The sequence below is a fragment of the Camelus ferus genome, chromosome 5 (genome assembly GCF_009834535.1).
Source record: "Camelus ferus isolate YT-003-E chromosome 5, BCGSAC_Cfer_1.0, whole genome shotgun sequence".
In the NCBI taxonomy this organism is placed as follows: Eukaryota; Metazoa; Chordata; class Mammalia; order Artiodactyla; family Camelidae; genus Camelus; species Camelus ferus.
Window position 1 is genome coordinate 89,442,087 of NC_045700.1, and position 21,736 is coordinate 89,463,822.

Below are 21,736 nucleotides of genomic sequence, written 5' to 3' on the forward strand. Positions count from 1 at the left end.
AATCCACCGTCTGTTCGCATGCTTACCCACCTCTATTTCTCTATCACTTCTCCTATACTTTTTGGGGTGATGAAAATGCTGTTATCCTGATTGTGGTAATGGTGATGATTACACAGCTGAATAAATTTACTAGAAATCGTCAAACTTAAAAAACAAACAAAAGGGAGGTAAAGTGACTCCGAAATGCCTATCCTTTGTCAGGATAAAATGATTACTAAGAAAACTGAAATGAAAGGAAACCTGAATGTAAACTGAAATCAGGCACTGGTAGGCAGGCCTCCAGGCAGGAAGGTGTTTCAGAGCCAGGCTGGCAGCCGGAAGCCGGGAGTGTGTGGAAGTCAGATAGAGGGCAGCGTCTGGGCCAGGAGAAGACTCCAGAACAGCCACTCCAGGGGCTACATCCTGTTAAAGATTTCTAATGTCTCTCTCTACATCCTGTTAAAGATTTCTAATATGCACTGTCATACAGAGTCTGTGAGAAACCCTTTACTGTAGAAATCTGTTTAGGTTTATTTAAATCAAGATTCTCAAGTGTATTTGATCCGTAGATCCCGCCTACCAGGACACCAGTAAACCTCTCAGGGAAAAAGATGGAACACACAGTTTTAGGGTCTAAGAAGTCTTGAAACCAAGGCTAACCTACATGGGCAAGAGCTCAGTTTTGTTGAAGTATAAAATGCATTCACTTTAAGTGTGCATTTTGATGAGTTTATACAAATGTAATTATAACCACAATTAAGATACGAACCATTTCCATCACCCCAGAAACTTCCTTTGTGCTCTTTGCAGTCTCCACCCCAACTCCAGCATGGGGCAACCACTCATCTACGTTTTCTATGATTACAGATTTGTTATCTTGGGTTAAAATTTTACGTAATTGGAAACACACAGTATGCGCTTTTTGGTAGATGGCTTCTTTTGCTCATCATAATGATTCAGAGATTTACCCTTGTTGTTGAGGGCCAGTAATTAATTCTTCTTTAGCAGGCATGCTGGCCACCTCTTGCCCATCCTGTCTGCTCACCATGAGATCACCAATGTAATTGACCATGTAGTGGTCTATGGGACATCCAGGTGGTCCAGATCTCTTTGGATTATATGATGATGAAGGGCGAGATGAGTTAGTGGAGTCTGGCAAGTTATTAGCAAATTAACTTATAACATGAGGTTGTGATCAGGACTCTCCAACTAACACCTCTATTCCAAGCATCAGCTTTTAGCACACTTAGCAAAATGGAGAGAAATTTTTCAGGTGGAAAGAAAGCATTGACTTGCTTTCAGAGATGATCAACTCTTTGGCCTGAATCTGGGTGGGAGAACGGAGCAAGGAGGCAGATCAGAATCTTCTTATGCTCCAGGTCATAGGGAGGAAAAAGAAGACAGCTCTACCCCTCCATTAGAGGCCAGGGGCCATCTGATGGCCCTCAGTGGGCTTGGTGCAGCCATTCCTAACTTACTCTCGAGAGACTGGTTCTCTAACGAACATAGAGGGAAAAAGTGGGAAACAGAAGCTAAAGTTCTTATTGTTATCTGGGGTAATGCAGCGTATTGCAAAGTAACATTTTCTTATAAATCCGACAGGAATACCCCTTAAGTCCTATTCTTACCACCAGTCAGCTGAGGAACACAAAAGACCTTGTGCTTATAAGCAAAAAAGCTGGCACCTTTATGTCAGAGAGAAGAGAGAGAGGGGATGCCAGAGCGGGCTGGTCTAGTCTGTGCCAGGCCTTCTCTGGGCCACTGTGCCCAGGACAGTGATGTCCAACGGAGGTGCAGCTTACTAGCCTCTTTGCCTCACAAAGCGAGGGGAGCGAGAACGCGGCAGGCAGTCCATGAGGGTGGTGTGCAGCACCCGGTAGGCACACAGACCCTGCCCACTGAAGAAGATGTCCTCACCAGTGTCCTGGAATCCGGAGTCTGTCCCAGCCAGATTGGTGTTCATTTCTTTGGGGGAAAGAAAGAGCAGATGCGGGCAGAGGGGTAGAAATCTTTTGCCCTCTATACTTGGCAAACATTTATGCAAATTTCCTAGCACGTCTATAATGAGCCAGAAGAAGCGGGATTCATTGGAACATACTTTGGGAACATACTGCTTTGAGGCTTCCTAGTCCTCACCTGCTTTGGCCCAATGCTCTGACCGAGACCCTGGACTCTACAGATACCCTGGCTCCCATTCACCTCTGTCTTTGACCCATTGTGCTGCCTGGATTTCTAGTTCTCTTGCTTTGTTTATTTATTTTATCTGTGTTTTGCTCCCATTTCTTCATCTTTCAACTTTATGCTGAAATAGTGTGTTTTTCTAAGTTACTTCAAATCCTTTACATAATGAGTGCCAGGTACAAGTGAAAAAATCGTGCACAAACATACATGTAACACACTTGTTACCTAGCATCACATTGTCCTGTAAGGTGTAGGCAGGTCTCAGCTTCAAACCCTTTCCCCGTCCTCTCGAGAAGCCTGTCACTTTCTTTGAGATTGCAGTGACTATTTGAAGCTCAGTTTTTCCCTAAGCACTTCCGGCTGCCTTTGTAAAGTGCCCACGTTATTCAAGAAAACTTAGAATTGCACATCAGGCTTCTCTGCCCAAATTTAGTTACTTCCTTCTGGTTGCAGGAGTAGGGAGGGTTCTTTCTGGCCTCTGGCTGCTTCCCAGATATTTGAAGAATATTTTCTCTCTCCAGTTCCGTGTCTGAACACTGGGTCTAAATTGTCCCGCCCATGGGCCTAAGGGAAGATCTCAAAAGTCTGGCTTTCCCTGTTTCCTTCTCACAGCCACCTTGGCAAGGGGCAGGGGGAAACATGCAATTTTCTTCCTCCCCGTCAACACTAAGGCACTTCGCCTCAGAACCAGTTTGAGTTCAAGAGACTTTCCTGCCCTCTCTCCCTCGCTGGAATGCCTTCTGTCCTTTTTTCCTACAAGGGGTCTGCTCTTTTCCTTGAATGCAGGGGCCGGCCCTGCTCCTCCTTCCCGGGCTGGGACGAGGGGCGGGGGGTTGGGGGGGCGGAGGGAGGACTCTAGCCACCTCACACTGTTCTGCAACTTCACTTTCCGTTTACCCTTTAGATGCCACATCTGAGGGACTGAAAGGCAGACTTTCTTGTTAGAGCTCCGAGAAAGGACAGAGGCAGTGAAGACCTAATCAAATGTGACCTTTGGCCAGTTCCATGGCCTGAGAAGATGACAAGTGGAGGCAGCTACCTCAACTGCAGGTTAGTCCAAGCATCTTGTCCGGGTCCTGTGTGTCCCCTAGGGCTGGCATCTACAGTCATTGTTTCTGTCTACCCAGCTTCATTCTACTGGTACATAACAGCATGAGATTACAAATAAATAAATAATGGGGAAATCAGATTTCTAAAAATTGTAGTGGATTACCCTTTGGGGAAATTTCAGGACATGACTCACATCACCGCCTTACTCACTCATACCTCTCACAACTCTGGGCTGGCACTGTTGGAATTCCCCGGTCCCTCTGACACTTGCTGCAAGGTTGGGTGATTTGTCATGCCCTCTGAGCTCTCTCATTTTCCCCATCCCTACCCCAAAAGACAGCTCTGTCCAGAAAAGGTCCCTTTAGAAAAACTAATATCCAAACTGAATGCCCAACTGTTGTCAAACTTTTTCTAGTTTCTGGGTAGTTGGGGACCAGTTTTGTCAAAGCCCACATCCGGGAGGCCCTGAGCCTGAGCGTCACCTTGGGGCCTCTGAACACTTGATAGGAGGAACTGAAAGTAAATGGGGCTATTTCTGGCGCTGGGCAGGCCCTAGGAAGGCAGTAGCATTGCTACCCACTGCGGCGCCATCTGACTGGTCCTCAGTGCCCAGGACCTTTTCTCCTGAAGGCTGAGGGTGCATCCCGCCTGCCCTCCTCCAACTGCTCCTGAGAGACAGGAAGATGAGCCAGAGAAGCTTGAAGCCCAGCCAGCCCTTGGCCTCCAGGCAGGCAAAGAACGGCACTGAGAGGTGAGGGTTGGGTAGTGCCTATGCCCCAGGGTGAGTTAGGAGGGGTTGCTTCTGCTTCTATTTTCTGGAAAAGATTGTACTTGAAATGGTTTGGTAGACTTCACTGGAGATTCCATCTAGGCCTGTGCGTTCTTTTTAGGAGGGCTATGAGTTATTGATTCAACTTCTTTAATTGATATAGGCCTAATTCAGATGATCTATCTCCCTGGATGAGTTTGGGCAGTGTGTCTTTTAAGGAATTTGTCCGTTCTGTCTTTTATCAAATTTGTAGGTATATTTGTAGGTATTAATTCTTTACTATTATTTTAATGTCCGTGGGATTAATAGAGATGTTCCCTCTTTTGTTTTTGATGTTGGTAATTTCTGTCTTCTCTCTTTTTTCTTTGTTAGCCTGGCCAGAGTTCTATCAACTGCATTTATATTTTCCCCCCAAAATCAGCTTTTGGTTGATTTCTTTTTCTTCTTCTCCTTCTTCTCCTTCTCCTTCTTCTTCCTCTTTTTTTTTTTTTTTTAATGTTTTCCTGTTTTCAGTTTCATTGTTTTCTTCTCTACCTTTCATGATTTTCTTCTGCTTGCATTAGGCTTCAATTTCTCTTTTTACTCTGGTTTCCTCAGATGGAGGCTTAGATTATTGATTTAGATCTTTCTTCTTTTCTAATATATGCATTTTAAGGCTGCACATTTCTCTCTAAGCACTGATTTTGCTACATCTCAAAAGTTAAAAACTTTTTAAAGTTTAGTTCTATTTTTTGTTGAAGTATAGTTGATTTACAATGTTGTGTTAGTTTTAGGTGTATAGCAAAATGATTCAGTTATATAATATGTATATACATATTTTAAGATTCTTTTCCATTATAGATTATTACCAGAAATTGAATATAGTTCCTTGTGCTACACAGTAGGTCCTTGCTGTTTATCTATTTTATGTGTAGTACTGTGCATATGTTAATCCCAAACTCCTAATTTATCCATCCCCTCAACTCTCTTTGGTAACCATAGTTTGTTTTCTCTGTCCATGAGTCTATTTCTGTCTTGTAAATAAGTTCATTTGTATAAATTTTTTTAAGATTCCACCTATAAGTGATATTTATCTTTCTCTGTCTGATTTACATCATTTAGTATGATAATTTCTAGGGTCATCTATGCCGCTGCAAATGGCATCATTTCATTCTTTTTTTACGGCTGAGTAGTATTCCAGCATTCTGAAATATTATATTTGTTGTTTTTTTCTCCTTATATCTTTTTCTCTTTGTATTTTAATTTGAGTAGTTTCTATTGACATATCTTCAACTCACTGATTCTTTCCTCGACCATGAGCTCATCAAAGGCATTTTTCATTTCTGTTGTAGTGTTTTTGATTTCTAGCATTTCCTTTTCCACTGTTTCTTCGAGTTTCCACCTTTTTGCTTACTTAGTCATCTGTTCTTGCATGTTGTCTACTTTTTCCATTAGAGCCCTTAATATATTAATTAGTCATAGTTATTCTAAATTCCTGTCTGATAGTTCAAACACCTGTCATATTTGAGTCTGGTTTTGATGGTTGCTTTGCCTCTTAAGACTGTTTTTGTCTTTTGGCATGCTTCATAATTTTTTTGAAAGGCAGATGTGATGTATCAGGTAATAGAAACTGAGGCAAATAAACATTTACTGTGAGGTTTTATGTTAATCTGTCTAAGAGATGAGCCATGCTGAATTTTTTTCTAGCTTTAAGTGACAGAGGCTTCAAAATCCTCTAATGTCCCTTTTTTTGTCTCCCCTATTTTCTTTGGATTGCTCCAAGAATTCCCTACACAGAGCCTTGCGGCTCTTTCCGTTGTAATCCTCAGTTATTACGTTAGAGCTCTGTTCATGTAGTGGCAAGGTATTGCGGAGGGAAATTCTTTTTTGTTTAATTGAGTTATAGTCAGTGTACAATGTTGTGTCAATTTCCAGTGTAGAGCAGATTTTTCACTCATACATGAACGTGCATATATTCATTGTCGCATTTTTCACCATGAGCTACCACAAGCTCTTGCACATATTTCCCTGTGCTGTACAGTATAATCTTGTTTATCTATTCTACATATGCCTGTCAGTAACTACAAATTTCAAACTCCCAGTCTGTCCCTTCCTACTCCCCTCCCCCTTGGCAACCACAAGTTTGTATTCTATGTCTATGAGTCTGTTTCTGTTTTGTATTTATGGTTTTTTAATTTGTTTTTAGATTCCACATATGAGCAATCTCATATGGTATTTTTCTTTCTCTTTCTGGCTTACTTCACTTAGAATGATATTCTCCAGGGACATCCATGTTGCTGCAAATGGCATTATGTTGTCATTTTTATGGCTAAATAGTACTCCATTGTATAAATATATCACATTTTCTTTATCCAGTCATCTGCTGATGGACATTTAGGCTGTCTCCATGTCTTGGCTATTGTAAATAGTGCTGCTATGAACATTGGGGTGCAGGTGTCATCCTGAAGTAGGGTTCCTTCTGGATATATGCCCAGGAGTGAGATTACTGGGTCATATGGTAAGTCTATTCCTAGTCTTTTGAGGAATCTCCATACTGTTTTCCACAGTGGCTGCACCAAACTGCATTCCCACCAGCAGTGTGGGAGGGTTTCCTTTTCTCCACAGCCTCTCCAGCAATTTGTTATTTGTGGACTTTTGAATAATGGCCATTCTGACTGTTGTGAGGTGACACCTCATCATAGTTTTGATTTGCATTTCTCTGATAATTAGTGATATTGAGCATTTTTTCATGTGCCTATTGACCATTTGTATTTCTTCCTTGGAGAATTGCTTGTTTAGATCTTCTGCACATTTTTGGATTGGGTTGTTTGTTTTCTTCTTATTAAGTCATATAAATTGCTTATATATTTTGGAGATCAAGCCTTTGTCAGTTTCATCTTTTGCAAATATTTTCTCCCATTCCATAGGTTGTCATTTTGTTTTGCTTATGGTTTCCTTTGCTATGCAGTAGCTTGTAAGTTTAATTAGGTCCCATTTGTTTATTCTTGCATTTATTTCTATTGCTTGGGTAGACTGCCCACCCTAGGAGAACATTTCTGAGATATATGTGAGATAATGTTTTGCCTATGTTTTCTTCTAGGAGGTTTATTGTATCTTGTCTTGTGTTTAAGTCTTTGATCCATTTTGAGTTTATTTCTGTGTATAGTATAAGGGAGTGTTCTAGCTTCACTGATTTTCATGCTGTTGTCCAGTTTTCCCAACACCATTTGCTGAAGGGACTGTGTTTATTCCATTGTATATTCTTGTCCTCCTTTGTTGAAGATTAATTGACTGAAAGTTTGTGGGTTCATTTCTGGGCTCTCTATTCTGTTCCATTGGTCCATATGTCTGTTTTTGGACCAATACTATGCTGTTTTGATCACTGTAGCTCTGTAGTATTGTCTGAAGTCTGGGAGAGTTATTCCTCCAGCCTCTTTCTTTTTCTTCAACAATGCTTTGGCAATTCTAGGTCTTTTGTGGTTCCATATAAATTTTGTTATGATTTGTTCTAGTTCTGTGAAATATGTCCTGGTAATTTGATAGGGATTGCATTAAATCTGTAGATTGCCTTGGGCAGTATGACCATTTTAACAATACTGATTCTTCCAATCCAGGAGCATGGGATATCATTCCATTTTTAAAGTCTTCTTTAATTTCTTTAATCAGTGTTTTATAGTTCTCCATATATAAGTCTTTCACCTCCTTGGTTAGATTTATTCCTAGGTATTTTATTACTTTGGGTGCTATTTTAAAGGAAATTGTTTCTTTACTTTCTTTTCCTGTTGATTCATCATTAGTGTAAAGAAATGCAACTGATTTTTGTACATTAATCTTTTAACCTGCTACCTTGCTGAATTCTTCAATTAGTTCTAGTAGTTTTTGCTACCCTTTTAGGGTTTTCTATATATAAGTATCATGTCATCAGCATATAGTAACACTCTTACTTCTTCTTTTCCAATTTGGATCCCTTTTATTTCTCTCTCTTGCTTGATTGCTGTGACTAGGACTTCCAAGACTATGTTGAATAGGAGTGGTGATAGTGGGCAGCCTTGTCTTGTCCCAGATTTCAGGGGGAAGTTTTTGAGTTTTTCACCATTGAGTACTATGCTGGCTGTAGGTTTGTCATATATAGGTTTTATTATGTTGAGATATGTTCCCTCTATACCCACTTTGGTGAGAGTTTTTATCGTAAATGGGTGTTGAATTTTATCAATTGCTTTTCCTGCATCTATTGAGATGATCATGTGGTTTTTGTCCTTTCTCTTGTTGATATGATGTATTTCATTGGTTGATTTGCATATGTTAAACCACCCTTGTGTCCCTGGGATGAACCCCACTTGATCATGATGTATAATCTTTTTTATGTGCTGTTGGATTCTATTTGATAATATTTTGGTGAGGATTTTGGCGTCTATGTTCATCAGTGATATTGGCCTATAATTCTCTTTTTTGGAAGTGTCTTTGCCTGGTTTTGGTATCAGGGTGATGGTGGCTTCATAGAATGAGTTTGGGAGTATTGGGAGGGAAATTATTCTTTAATCTTACTATTAAATCTCAATCTTGCAGTGGAATTGTCCCTGGACTATAACTTTTAGAATGGTTTCTTAGCTGTTTCCTCTTCCTTCACCCCATTAAATGAGACAAAAGGCTAGAAGGAGGTGGCTATTGGTCATTGCCCTTCCCTTAGGTCAAATAAGGCTTGGGCAAAGTGTTTTCCTTTAAAGAGTAGGCCTTTGTTATGGAGAATGTTCTGGGTTGTTTAAGAAAGTTTTCTTTTCCCCTCTCTCTCTGCCATACGCAGAGGATTTTTCTTGGCTCTTCAGCATGATACCTGGTGGGGTTCCTGGAGGTAAAACCCACACAGGGTTGGGGCCATACTAAGACTGTGGTCCCCAGCAGTTTCTCATTCTTGTGTAAATCCACACTCAGCTTCCAGCAATTCGTCAAACCTACCTTTCAAGTGTTCCCGTGGTCTTCAGCTTCAGTGGCTTCTCTTCCAAGCAGCTGATCTCATCTGTGATTGTCTGGATTTCTCTGTCAATCCAGATTTGGGGGTGACAGTTTGTCCTGTGCCTCAATTTTCCTATAGGCACATGAAATTCATTGATTTGCAGTCTGTTCAGCTTTTTTCTTTTCTAAGCATAGGAGTGATGACTTCCATGGTCTTTACATTGTTAGAGCTGAAACCAAAAGTGAACTTTAAAAATCACTACAAGTTTAGTTTTTTTCTTAAAACAAAATTTTTGTTTTAAAATTTTGATTTTAGTGTAATAGTATCTTATAGCCACAACATGTAACCTGTTCAATTTCTCTTTATTATTATTATTTATTTAGATTAATTCAGGGACAGATCTTGATATGTTCTCATATATTTTAAGATTGAGTTATTAATAAATATATTTTGTAATTTAAAAACCTTATACCCCAGATTTTTTAAAATATACTTGAGTAGTTAAAAATTGAAAGTGAAATTTTTTTTAAATTGAAGTACAGTCAATTACAATGTATCTGTCTCTGGTGTGCAGCACAATGTCCCAGTCATGCATATACATACATATATTTGTTTTCGTATTTTTTCCATTAAAGGTTATTGCAGGATATTGAACATAGTTCCTTGTGCCATACAAAGGAAACTTTTTTAAAAAAATCTATTTTTATATATAGTGGCTAACATTTGTAAATCTCAAACTCCCAAATTTATCCTCTTTCACCCCCTTTCCCCGGTAACCACAAGATTGTTTACTAAGTCTGCGAGTCTGTTTCTGTTTTGTGGATGAGTTCATAGTGTCCTCTTTTTTTCTTTTTCTTTTTTTTTTAGGTTCCGCATATGAGTGATATCGTATGGTATTTTTCTTTCTCTTTCTGGCTTAATGAGCGTGAAATATTTTTTAACGACCATGAAAGATTTGTCTATTAGCTGTCTCAAGTTTTATTTTTAAAATACAGATATTGTGAATTTTGCTTTCTATCCTGTTTGCATTTATCTAATGTCACTTGCCCATTTTTTTACTTTTAACATTTTTTTTTCCATAATTCTTATTTTTTAAATTGAACTATAGTCTCTTTACAATGTTGTGTTAATTTCTGGTGTACAGCATACTGATTCAGTTACACACATATGTATATTCCTTTTCATATTCTTTTTCATTATAGGATATTACAAGATATTGAATATAGATCTTTGTGCTATACAATAAGACCTTGTTGTTTATCTATTTTATATATAGTGTTTAGTATCTGCAAATCCCAAACTCCCAATTTACCCCTCAACCCCACTCCCTTTGCCCCAGATAACCACAAGTCTATTTTCTATGTCTGTGAGTCTATTTCTGTTTTGTAAATAAGCTTATTTGTGTCATTTTTAAAAAGATTCCACATATAAATGATATCATATGGTGCTGCGTCCAGCTCAGCTCGGGACCGTGTCTAAGGACAGGCGATGCATGACTTAAGAAACAAAGAGACAAAGTAAAGAGCAAAGACGGGACCAGGGGACTCAAGATCTCATGGATTTAGAGTGCCGAAAGCCTGGTCGACATCGTATTTATTAGGAGTTTGCAGCTCAGAAAAAAATGCAGTCAAAGAGGTGGAGCTTTAGATATTCCATGCGATAAGCACTAAATTCTGCTTGCTGATTAGCTGATTAAATTCAAAAGCAGTCAGTTGGAAAATATCTTCTTACTCAGGGAGCCTGGATTTTTTTGTTTTCTTCAGGCTTTCAGCTGATTGGATGAGGCGCACTCACATTATGGAGGGCATATTGCTTACTCAAAGTTCACCAATTTAAAATAAAATGTAAATTTTATCCCCAAACACACTGCAGAATGACACATAAAATTAACCACCACAGTATCATATCAATTTCTGTAAAGGCTTTACCATTTTAAAATTCAGTGTTTCCCCTAGAAGGTTTAGGTGAAAGTCTCTTTACAGTAGTTTTGATTAACACAGGGTAAACTTTTTCACTTCTGTGTGCAAGTTCATAGAACTTCCTAAAGCTCAGTGTTTTCTTCTATTGCCCTCTTGATTAGTCTTTAAGTAAATACATTCCATCTACTCTGGTCTTCCACAGGAACACTATTTTACACGTGCTGGCTCTTCACGGGGCATCTTTCATGTCTCAGATCTTCCAGCCACCATGGGCCCCTTGGACGCTTACTGTCTATTTTCACATTGTGTCTTTGTTTCTCAGAATGTTCACAGTGGACCAGAACCTGGAGGAGCAGAACTCAGAGGAGCAGTTTTTCTATGAGCTCTTGTTCAGGCTCTTCAGAGAAAACAAGGTGGAGATTGCAAGTGCAATAACAAAGCCGTTTCCTTTCCTCATGGGCCTCCGAGACCGGGGCTTCATCCCTGAGCAGATGTACGAAGTAAGTGAGGAGAATTCTCTCTTGATAATCAGCCCCACTCTATATTCTGCCAAACTTCAGGATGCAGTGAATAGACTAAAGGGCCACTTATGAACAGAGACCTTCACCATCCTGTAAACTAGGAGGTGACAGGAGAGGCGGCATCACAGACAACTTTCCCTCTTCTGTAGTAGACGGCGGGGGCCGGGGTAGGGAGGGTATGGCAGTGGAGATGTGGCAACACTGGAAATGGGACTGAGCCCTGGGTATGGAGCCTCTTAGGTACATCTATACAATATGATCACAATAACAAAATTAAAGCAAATAAGTGAGCTAGGCAACCTTTCATTCACAAAGCCCTCTTGTTTTGCACACTGGAACCTGAGGTTACTGAACTCACAGGGAGGCTGTGTCAGGTTAGGATAAATTTGGAAGCAGATACTTACTGCTCTCTCTCTAAATCATTTCTTGCTCTTGAGGCATTTCGGGAGCCCTTAGAATGCAGGTAAAGTTTAGCAGTGGGTCTTCTTGAGGATGCTGAGGACAAGTCTTCTTTTTGTCCTTGTGAATTTTCTTTGGGCCACATTCACAGCAGGGGAGAGTGGTTGCCTGGTTTCCTGGAGCCTTTCAGCCTAGGTCAATCTTGAGGGGAGAGCAGTGGTTATTGTCCAGTCAACAAAATGACCCTTCAATGCCAGTCAGGGCCACTCCTGACGCATCCTGGCCAGGCTCTTAAAGCCCTCACAAAACATTCAACTTCGAGCTTACTTTTATTCTTCAAAATTACTCTCCTAAGTGGACATCAGTATCAGAGAGACAGGTTCACACGATAAGATTCTATTTTGACAATGGAGGTTATTTAAGAAGTCATCCAAATACGTGTAACATTCTAATATGTCACAAGAGAACAGTAAGTCTACAACTAGAGACTCCTGTAACCCATGCATTCAAAGCTACATAATTCTCCATTCAATATTTTTAAGAATTTTCAAGAAGCTTGTAGAAATCTAATCCCGGTGGAGAGAGTGGTGTATGATGTTCTCAGCGAACTGGAGAAGAAATTTGACAAGACGGTTCTGGACGCACTATTCAGCAGGGTTAACCTGAAGGCCTACCCTGAGTTACTTCCGACTTACAGAAGCTTCCAAAATGGTAATTATAGCTTCCAACAACTTTTGCGAAGTTCAAGTCCACTTCATTCACTGATTCATTCATTCACTCTTAGTTAACATTTGACAGTTATTTTACTGAGTGACTACTATGTGGCAGGCAGAGAGAGAAAGTACAATGGCGAAGAAACCACGCATGACCTGTGTCCTCATGGAGCTTACACGTAGTGGGGGTGACAGATGTTAACCAGATGATTGCTCAGCCAGGACCTGAATTTGGTGCTGAGAAACTTAGGATCTGAGCCTCGACTTTCAGGGAGGAATTATGCTCTTTTGTAGGAAAGCATGAAGCCCTCTCTGCTACTTGCAGACAAGTTCAAAGGTGAAGAGATTTTCTTTGTATTAAAAAAATTTTCATTCAGCGCAGTCCTGTGCCAAAGAGTGCAAAAGTCACAAGAGAAGGCCAGCAGGTACCCATGCATGGGGGAGGGAGAAGCATGTGAAAGCTACAAAGTGGGAAAGGAGCAGTGGGCCTGCAGAGTCATGTGGCCGAGACACGGAGCATAGGCTGTTTGGAAGCTCGTTCTGGAAAGGGGAGTTGGAGGGGATTTTTGAGGGTCTGACACCCTGTACCAAGGAATCTGAAGTTTATTATTTGGGAGATAAAGAAGTAATAGAAGATTTTTAAGCAGCAAGGAAGTAAAAGAAGTCAGCATAAAGAATGGGATGTGTTTACTTGTGAAAACCGTATCTTGTAAAATACGAGCTATCTCATTTCCACAATGAGATGTATCTCAGTCAGAAAAAGGAATAAAGGAGATTGAATGCCTAGCCACAAATTTCAGGTCAATATCATATTTGTAACCAGAATTTCCTCAGGCTGTAGGTAGAAAGGGAATGGCAGTTACTTTAACTGCTCACATCTCAGGGGATCTGATCCTCTCCCTGTTCTGAAGCAATCCCCCTCCTGGACCTCAGCACCCACGTCACACGTGTTAGTTAGCTTCCAGGGCTTCTCGTGCTGGGGTGACCCACACATGAGGCTCGCCGCTGCCCGCGGGCTGCACTGCCCACTGCCTGACCCAGTGCAGCTGCCCACCTGCCCCCCAGGGGAGGTTGCTGCCGGGGCTTCCCAGACCCTGCCGTCCACGGGAGCTTAGAGTGGGGGTCCAAAGCCAAGAAGCTGGTGGGAGAGTGGTGCACAGATGCAGAGAAGCCCCCCACCCCATCACTGAAATGCCTGCTCTTGGGGCCTCCTTATGGTCTCTAAACCTCTCACCCACACAGCATTTACCCCCATGTCCTCCTCCAAAGTTGGCCTAGGCATGAAGTCACTATGTCCTGGGGATAGAAAAGCGTCTCCCTACTGCCCGATCCCCTGGTGGGGATTGCCCCCAGGAGGTGTGCTTCTGCTGTCTGTCCTTCTTGGTCAGCTTCTTTCTCTATTTCTTGGGTGACTTTCTCTCATGTCCTGTAAGTCTTGCTTTTCCGTCTATGTTTGCTGAGTCACCTTGACAAGCAGCTCTGAAGTGGGAGTGCTCTGGGCTGGTTTCCTGGGCTTTTTGTTACCACGTCCTGGGTCACTGAAACAGCTGTAAGGTAATATTCACTTCCGTTCTGTGCCTTTCAGAACATATTCACTTCCCTGTTTGTGCCTTTCAGAAAGTGTCTTTCCTTTGTTTCCTGGACCTCTCCCCTCCCATCCTACCCCCAGGAAGTACTAGTTCTTCTTCACCTCTTTGTAACCAGATCATCTTCCCTGACCCACGATCTTCTCTTTCCTTTCTTCTTTCCTTCCTTCCTTTCTTTCTTTAAAAATCCCAATTTTTGAAAGGTTTTTGGGTTTTTCTTTTATAATATAGGTCAACTTCTCTACAAACACTACTTTTCTCCTAAAGAAATTCCTCTGCTTCCTCCCTAGTTGTAGTTGCATGTAGAATTTATGAAACACATTCCACCTATATTATTTATTTTAAATTGGCTTTCATTGTTCTCTGATCATTTTGAAGGGTGTTAAACACTGTTTACAACTTTCTCGCCGCTAATTTTTTTTTTAAACTGAAGAGGTGCATTCTCTGTGGAAAAGCTGCATGATTCCAGGAGTAACATCAAGTCACAGGTCATGTGAAATCCACTGAAGCCCAGGGTTCCCTGAAAGCTGGAAAGCTCCCCTGAACTACTGGAGTCAAGGATGTACCTGGATGTGTAACTGAGATGCAGCTCCTGGTCACTGTCTGAGATTTCTAATTGCCTTTCCTTTCTCTTCTCAGTGATTCGTGACAACTTCTGTTACCAAGCCATTGATGAAGGAGAGACAAAGGAGATGCTTAACTTACAATTAAGCCAAGAACAAGGTAATTCTGACTTGATAGAAGCTAGTTTTCTCATCTACTAAGAGGAAAGGAGGTCAGAGATCAGGGGATTGAGCTCCCGAGTGAAGAGTGTACCCTGGGGTGGGGATGCAGCAGAAGACGAAGGAGCCAAAGTAGCAGTGTGTTGTGTGGGTTCCCAATTAACCAACCAGATCTGGAATCCAAGAATATTGCCAGGCAGATATGACAATTAAGAAGATGGAACATGAACACAAGAGAGAAGATCTCACTGCAGCCATGAGGCAGAATTAAGGGGGAGAACTGACAGCAGTAATTGTGAGCTGGGAATTCAATAGATATGGGAAGGAATAGGAGTTCGGTGTGTCAAAAGAAGGAATTGTAAATATTACTCATAATAAAAGAAAAGAGAGTAAGAGAGTGAGTAGTAATTGTGTACAGAAGAGAATGTGGAAGGAAAGATGTTATGTGAAAGGAAAGGGAGAGAAGTAAAAAGAGGAGAAGAAAACAAAGGACAGTAATAACTTTAGCTGTGACCATAGTCACAACACCCAGCTTCCATGGACCACTAGGTGTAAGGTCAGCACTTCAAGTGGATCAGCTTGTTTAATTCTCATCTATGCACTATGTACTTTTGTAACCAATAAGCACTGTTTCTAGCTTTTTAATCATCCTTTCATCCATATTATTACTAATAATGAATCATTAAATTCTAACACATAAGCTATTCCTTGAAAATTATAATTTCTTGCTAAGCTATTATAACCCAGAAATTCCTCTGCCAGTAGCATCTCACTTAATTCTCATAACAATCCTATCATAAGAGTTTTGTTATTCCTGTTTTTCAGCAGAAACTGAAGTGTTAGGACAGTTTGTGATTCAGTGAGCAAAACAGCCCCCAAGCCCAAGAAAAATTCTCCATCTTTAAGCCAAAATTTAGTTATTTGTTAAATGTTGATTTTTTTCCCCTTGGAAATAGCTAATGTAAGAAAAAAATAAGAATGTAAACGGCCTTGTAAAATGCCATTAAATGGGTGTCTTTTAATTTGGATTTATACTTTAGGTATTATATATTTTAAACATGTATTAATACAATTATAGAACATTTGGATCTATTTTAAAAAATATTCTTTTGAATAAAGGCAAATTGCCAAAAGTATAAAATGTAGATTAAAAAGTACAAAGTACATAAAAATATATTTAGAGATTTATCTACTACTGAGGGTAGTGGTAAAGAGAATGAGGTGGTGGAAGGATTCATAATAGTTATTAGCATAGAATAAAAAAGGTTCATCATGAAGGGAAGGAGAAATGAGTTCTTCAACATTCCTAATGTAATATAAGTGACACCTTAACTAGAGCTAGAATCCCAGAGCATCTTGGTGTTGGACACAGATGAGTATAAGGAAAGAAGATTCATCTCATGACCCAAATGGTACAATAAGAACCAAAGAAAGGACAAATGAGTGTGCCCAAGAATCTGAATAAACAGTAAGTCTGACTGACCATCCAACATTTGCCTGGATGCCTGACTCTGAGTGATGGTAGCATATACAAGGACGGGATATGTCATTATGTGTTCATAATTCATAAAGGAGGCCTTGAGGAGCCCTGAATGGAGAGAGAGGGGTAGATCAGAGCCTGAGGCAAGGTAGGACCCTGGAATAGCATAGGTATAAAGAACTGGAGGGAAAAACTAGAGAGACACAGGGGAAAGAGCTGGAAGCCTCACTAGGGGAGAGAGAGGAAGAAACACAAGGTAACAGGAGTGGCCAAGGAATAAAATTGATCAAGGAGGTGAAAGACTTATACACAGAGAACTACAAAAATTGTTAAGGAAATTAAAGATAATTTGAAGAAATGGAAAGATATTCCATGCTCTTGGATTGGAAGAATTGATATTGTTAAAATGGCCATGCTACCTAAGGTAATCTACAGATTTAATGTAATCCCCATTAAATTACCCAGGACATTTTTCACACAACTAGAACAGATGATCCTAAAATTCATATGGACTCACAAAAGATTCAGAATTGTCAAAGCAATACTGAAGAAGAGGAATGAAGCTGGAGAAATAAACCTCCCAGACTTCAGACAATACTACAGAGCTGCAGTAATCAAAACAGCATGATATTGGCACAAAAATAGATGTATAGATCAATGGAACATAATAGCCCAGAAATAAACCCACACACTTACTGTCAATTAATCTTTGACAAAGGAGGCAAAATTATACAAAAGGGAAAAGACAGTCTTTTCAGCAAGTGGTGTTGGGAATACTGGACAGCTGCATGTAAATAAATGAAGTTAGACCACTCCTTCACACCATATACAAAAATAAACTCAAAATGGCTGAAGGACTTAAACATAAGATAAGACACTATAAACTTCCTAGAAGAAAATATAGGCAAAACATTCTCTGACATAAAGCTTAGCAATGTTCTCCTAGGGCAGTCTATCCAGGCAATAGAAATAAAGGAAAAATAAACAAATGGGGCCTAGTTAAACTTACAAGCTTTTGCATAGCAAAGGAAACCATAAACAAAACAAAATGACAACATACAGAATGGGAGAAAATATTTGCAAATGATGACAAAGGCTTAATTTCCAGAATATAGAAACAGCTCATACAACTTAATAACAACAACAACAGAAAAATCCCAACTCAATCCAAAAATGGTCAGAGGGCTTAACCAAGCAATTATCCAATGAAGACATATGAATAGACACATGAATAAATGCTCAATATTGCTAATTATTAAAGAAATGCAAATCAAAATTACAATGAAGTATCACCTCACCTCAGTCAGAATGGCCATCATTAAAAAGTCCACAGATGATAAATGCTGGAGAGGGTGTTGAGAAAAGGAAACCCTTCTACATTGTTGGTGGGAATGTAATTTGGTGCAGGCATTATCGAGAACAGTATGGAGGTTCCTTAAAAAAATTAAAAATAGACTTACCATATGATTCAGCAATTCCACTCCTGGGCATATATCCTGAGGGAACTGTAATTCAAAAAGATACATGCACCCCAATATTCATAGCAGCACTATTTACAATAGCCAAGACATGGAAGCAATCTAAATGTCCATCAACAGATGACTGGATAAAGAAGTTGTGGTACATATATACACAATGGAATACTACTCAGCCATAAAAAAGAATGAAATAATGTCATTTGCAGCAACATGGATGGACCTGGAAATCGTCATTCTAAGTAAAGTAAGCCAGAAAGAGAAAGAAAAATGCCACATGATATCACTTATAAGTGGAATATTAAAAAAAGACACAAATGAACTTATTTACAAAACAGAAAGAGACTGACAGACATAGAAAACAAACTTATGGTTGCCAAAGGGGAAGGGGTAAATTGGGAGTTCGAGATTTTCAGATACTAACCACTATACATAAAATAGATAAACAACAAGTTTACAATATACAGCACAGGAAACTATAAGCAATATCTTGATGATGAAAAACAATATGAAAAGGAATATATGTATGTATATGTATGATTGAAATATTATGCTATATACCAGAAATTAATATAACATTGTAAACTGGTTGTACTTCAAAAAAATTTTTTTTAAAGACTGATGGGAACATCGTTAGAAAAAGAAGTCCCATCCTGAGCTTTCCTTTTCTTAACATTAAATGAAATAAATAAAATATTAAAGATTAAAAAAATACTGACAACACCAAGTGTTAGTGAGACTATGGGGCACTTAGAACATCTTTATATGTATTGCTGGTAAGAATATAAATGATATGACCACTTTGTAAAACTGTCTGGCAGCCTCTTATAAAGTTAAATATAACTCATAACCCAGAAGTTCCACTTCTAAGTGTCTTCTCATAAGGAATGAAAACATATGTTCATGGAAAGATTTGTACAAAGATGTTTATAGGAGTTTTATTTGTAATAGCTAAAATCTGGAACCAATTCAAATTCTCATCAATAAGAGAGTAAATGAACTGTGATATATTTATAAGTGGAATGCTATTCAGCAATATAAAGGAATGAACTACTAATATATGTAACAACATGAATGAATCCCAGAAACATTATGTTGAGCAAAAGAAACCAGTCACAGGAGTACATGCTGGTGTTTTTATGGATATGAGTGTCAGTACAGATAAGTACAGTACCAGAAAGAAAGGACTTACTAATGGTGATAAAAATCAAAACAGTGGTTCTTAGGGAGGTGGAAACTTAGTAGGTGGAAACTGACTGGCGTGGTGGAAATGTTCCATATCTTGACTGGGATGTTGGTCATGTAGCTGTTTTACACTTAAGATAGGTGCATCTCAATGAAAAAGAGGCAAACAAGGCTCTATTGGGCCTCAGGTGGGGTCCTTGGAGCTTGAACATGAGTTTATCTTAAGCACACTGAAGTCTCTTCTCCGGATACTGTCTGAGTTCTGTCATTTTCTCGTTGCTCTCCTCAGTGTCCTTGGAACACACACCTTTCCAAATGAATACTGTAAGCTGGTTACAAGATACACCCAGCTTACTGCCATATGAAAGACGAGGTAACTACAGTTTATCAATTCTATATTAGATCTTTGTTTTCTTGTCCTCATGGAAGCAAAGCCTACCTTCTGTCTCCTATCCTAGATCTCTGCTAGCCCCCACCTCTCCCTCTTGCCCTTATCTGCTCGCAGACAGAACAGAGACACTGAGAAAAAGGATCTGAGCTCCTGAGTAGACAGAGTATCCATTGTTGGGGGACTATAAAAAAGAGAAAACGGAAAAGGGATATAGGGTGTACTATATGACAAATTACATACATGGATTCAATTTTGCAAAAGAAACATAAAATTCCACCCTTCTAGGTTGAGATAAGGGATACTTTTCAATCAGTTTCACAGAGTAATTAAGAGAAACTTGGAACTAGCATGCCATGTCAGGTTCACGTTGGAGAGCTGTCCAATTGGAGGTCCCTGGCACTGTAGTCAAAGTCCAAGAGGAGAGTTTTGGAGTTGATGAGAGAGGAGAGCCTGGAAGATGAAATCACACAGAGAGACAAAAATTGAGTAATATTGGGAGACAGAGGTCAAATTAAGTGGGAGAAACAGATGGAAAGGGAGGAAGTGTAAGATACAGCAGAGAAGAAATAAACTGAAAAATCACCCAAGACTCAGAGATAAAAATTGAGAGAAAAAAATAAATACGGAAAGAGAAAGATTGAGAGGAAAATAAATACTAAGAAATGGGGAAAGATGGGGAAAGGTACAAAGGCAGCTATGTAGAGAAAGAGTTGAAGGAGAATGGATGGAAAATAGGCTGCAGGTGAAAGGATAAAATAAGGTTCAAGAATCTTAAACTTGGCATGTCAGAACTGAAAGAAGCATCTTCACTGCTCCAGCTGGATCTAATGCTCATCAGCATTCGTGTGTCAGTGACGGACCACCATTGTCTCATGGATTTTCAGGTTGGAAGCCCCTAGGAGTCACCGTGACTCCTCTTACCGTCAAATACATGCCTGTTACTCATCCAACATAGTCATTTCTCTTTCAGAGTATCTCCCATCTGTCCATCTGTCACATCCCCAAGTCTCCAATCGAGACCTCTGTCGTGGTTCTCAAAGCAACAGCTTTCTGTCCGTGACCTTCCTCTAATTTTGCTCCCATCAAATGTGTTATTTGCACTTCAACTAGATGAGACATTTGAAAATGAAAATTATGTTGTGTTATTTTCCTAATTACCTTCTTAATACATGAATAAAAATTAAATAAATATTTCTCTTGGAGTGACATCCAAGGTCACCCACGTTAGGCCCCTGCCTATTTTCCCAGCCACATCCCCTGCCTCCTACACTATTAATTCAATATGGGATAAACTTCCCCCCCAATAATTTAAAATCTCTCTTTCGTATGTGAGACTTTCATACACTTTCTGCCTTATTCGGAACTGTCTTCATGTTCCACTACCTTCCACTTAACCACCCACGCTCATTAATTCCTATTTAAAACATACTATCTCAGGGAGGCCTTTCTTTAGAGAAAGCTAGAAGCAGTTGAGAGACAAAGGATGGATGGACAGAAAAATACGCAGAGACAATGGGAAAGATGGGCAGTAGAGAGAGTATTAAGTGTACTAGGAGTATGGGAAATGGTGGCTGGTTCTCGGCCTCTGGTGATTGTGCTAGTGGGGAGTCAGCCTGCAGGCCGGTGAACCCGAGGGGCAGACCAAGGTGGTCTGGGACAGGGACAGTCCCACCCAGAAGACACTTGAGCCCCCCATGTGAAGACTATGAGTTTTCTTGCCATGATTTCCCCGGGTTGTATACTGAGATCTCTGAGAGATTTCATCCCTTTCTGCAGAGATCAGCAATGCCTGTTGGGAGACTTGTGGTGGAGAAGGGCCCCAGGAAGCCACGAGCTCCCTACCAAGATGTGGGCCAGGTAAGGAAGGGCAGGATTGCCAGCCCTGGGCTGCAGGGTATCAGGTATCTGAATTTAGAGCTGAGCAGGATGACCCTTGTTAGAACGGATGTGCTGCCTCTTCATGTTTTGGTAGATCAGAACTAAAGAAAGACAGGCTTTTTTTTCCCCTTCACACTCTTTATGCTTTATGTTCACTAATATTAAAGACTCAATATTGTGATTTTAACCCTTGTCCATCCCTTGTTTTCTATAAAGAGTAAAAGGTAGGTATTTATCTAGTGTTTAATGGTAATAATTGTCATAATTTTGGACAGGCTTCAAAAGAAACATGGTCCTTGAGATCTACTTGTCAGAAGGAAAGATCAGTGACTCTAAAGCCCGAATCACAGTGTTGGCCATGCATTCTTCATCAGGTCGTTGGATTATATAGGACTTTATTCTTTTCAAAGTACCTTGCCCCATGAGATTTCCTCACAAAACTTTAGGACTTAGGGAAACAGCTATTATCCCTCCTTCAAGATGGGTAAATGGAAGCACAGAAGAAGGATACTTGCTTTTCCCTGAGATCAAAATAGGAGGAAGGACAGAGACCTGTGT

General features: G+C 40.0%; 1 protein-coding gene across 1 annotated transcript in view; it reads left to right on the plus strand.

Annotated features, from left to right (window-relative positions):
* Window positions 1-3,587: 3,587 nt before the first annotated feature.
* Window positions 3,588-21,736, plus strand: part of LOC102519878 (nuclear body protein SP140-like protein) — a 48,111-nt gene continuing 29,962 nt past the window's right edge. The window contains exons 1-6 of the mRNA XM_032479176.1: window positions 3,588-3,961; window positions 11,151-11,328; window positions 12,291-12,459; window positions 14,687-14,770; window positions 19,199-19,282; window positions 21,077-21,157. Coding sequence (XP_032335067.1) covers window positions 3,894-3,961; window positions 11,151-11,328; window positions 12,291-12,459; window positions 14,687-14,770; window positions 19,199-19,282; window positions 21,077-21,157 — 664 coding nt within the window. The 5' untranslated portion in view covers window positions 3,588-3,893. The remainder of the gene's footprint in view (window positions 3,962-11,150; window positions 11,329-12,290; window positions 12,460-14,686; window positions 14,771-19,198; window positions 19,283-21,076; window positions 21,158-21,736) is intronic.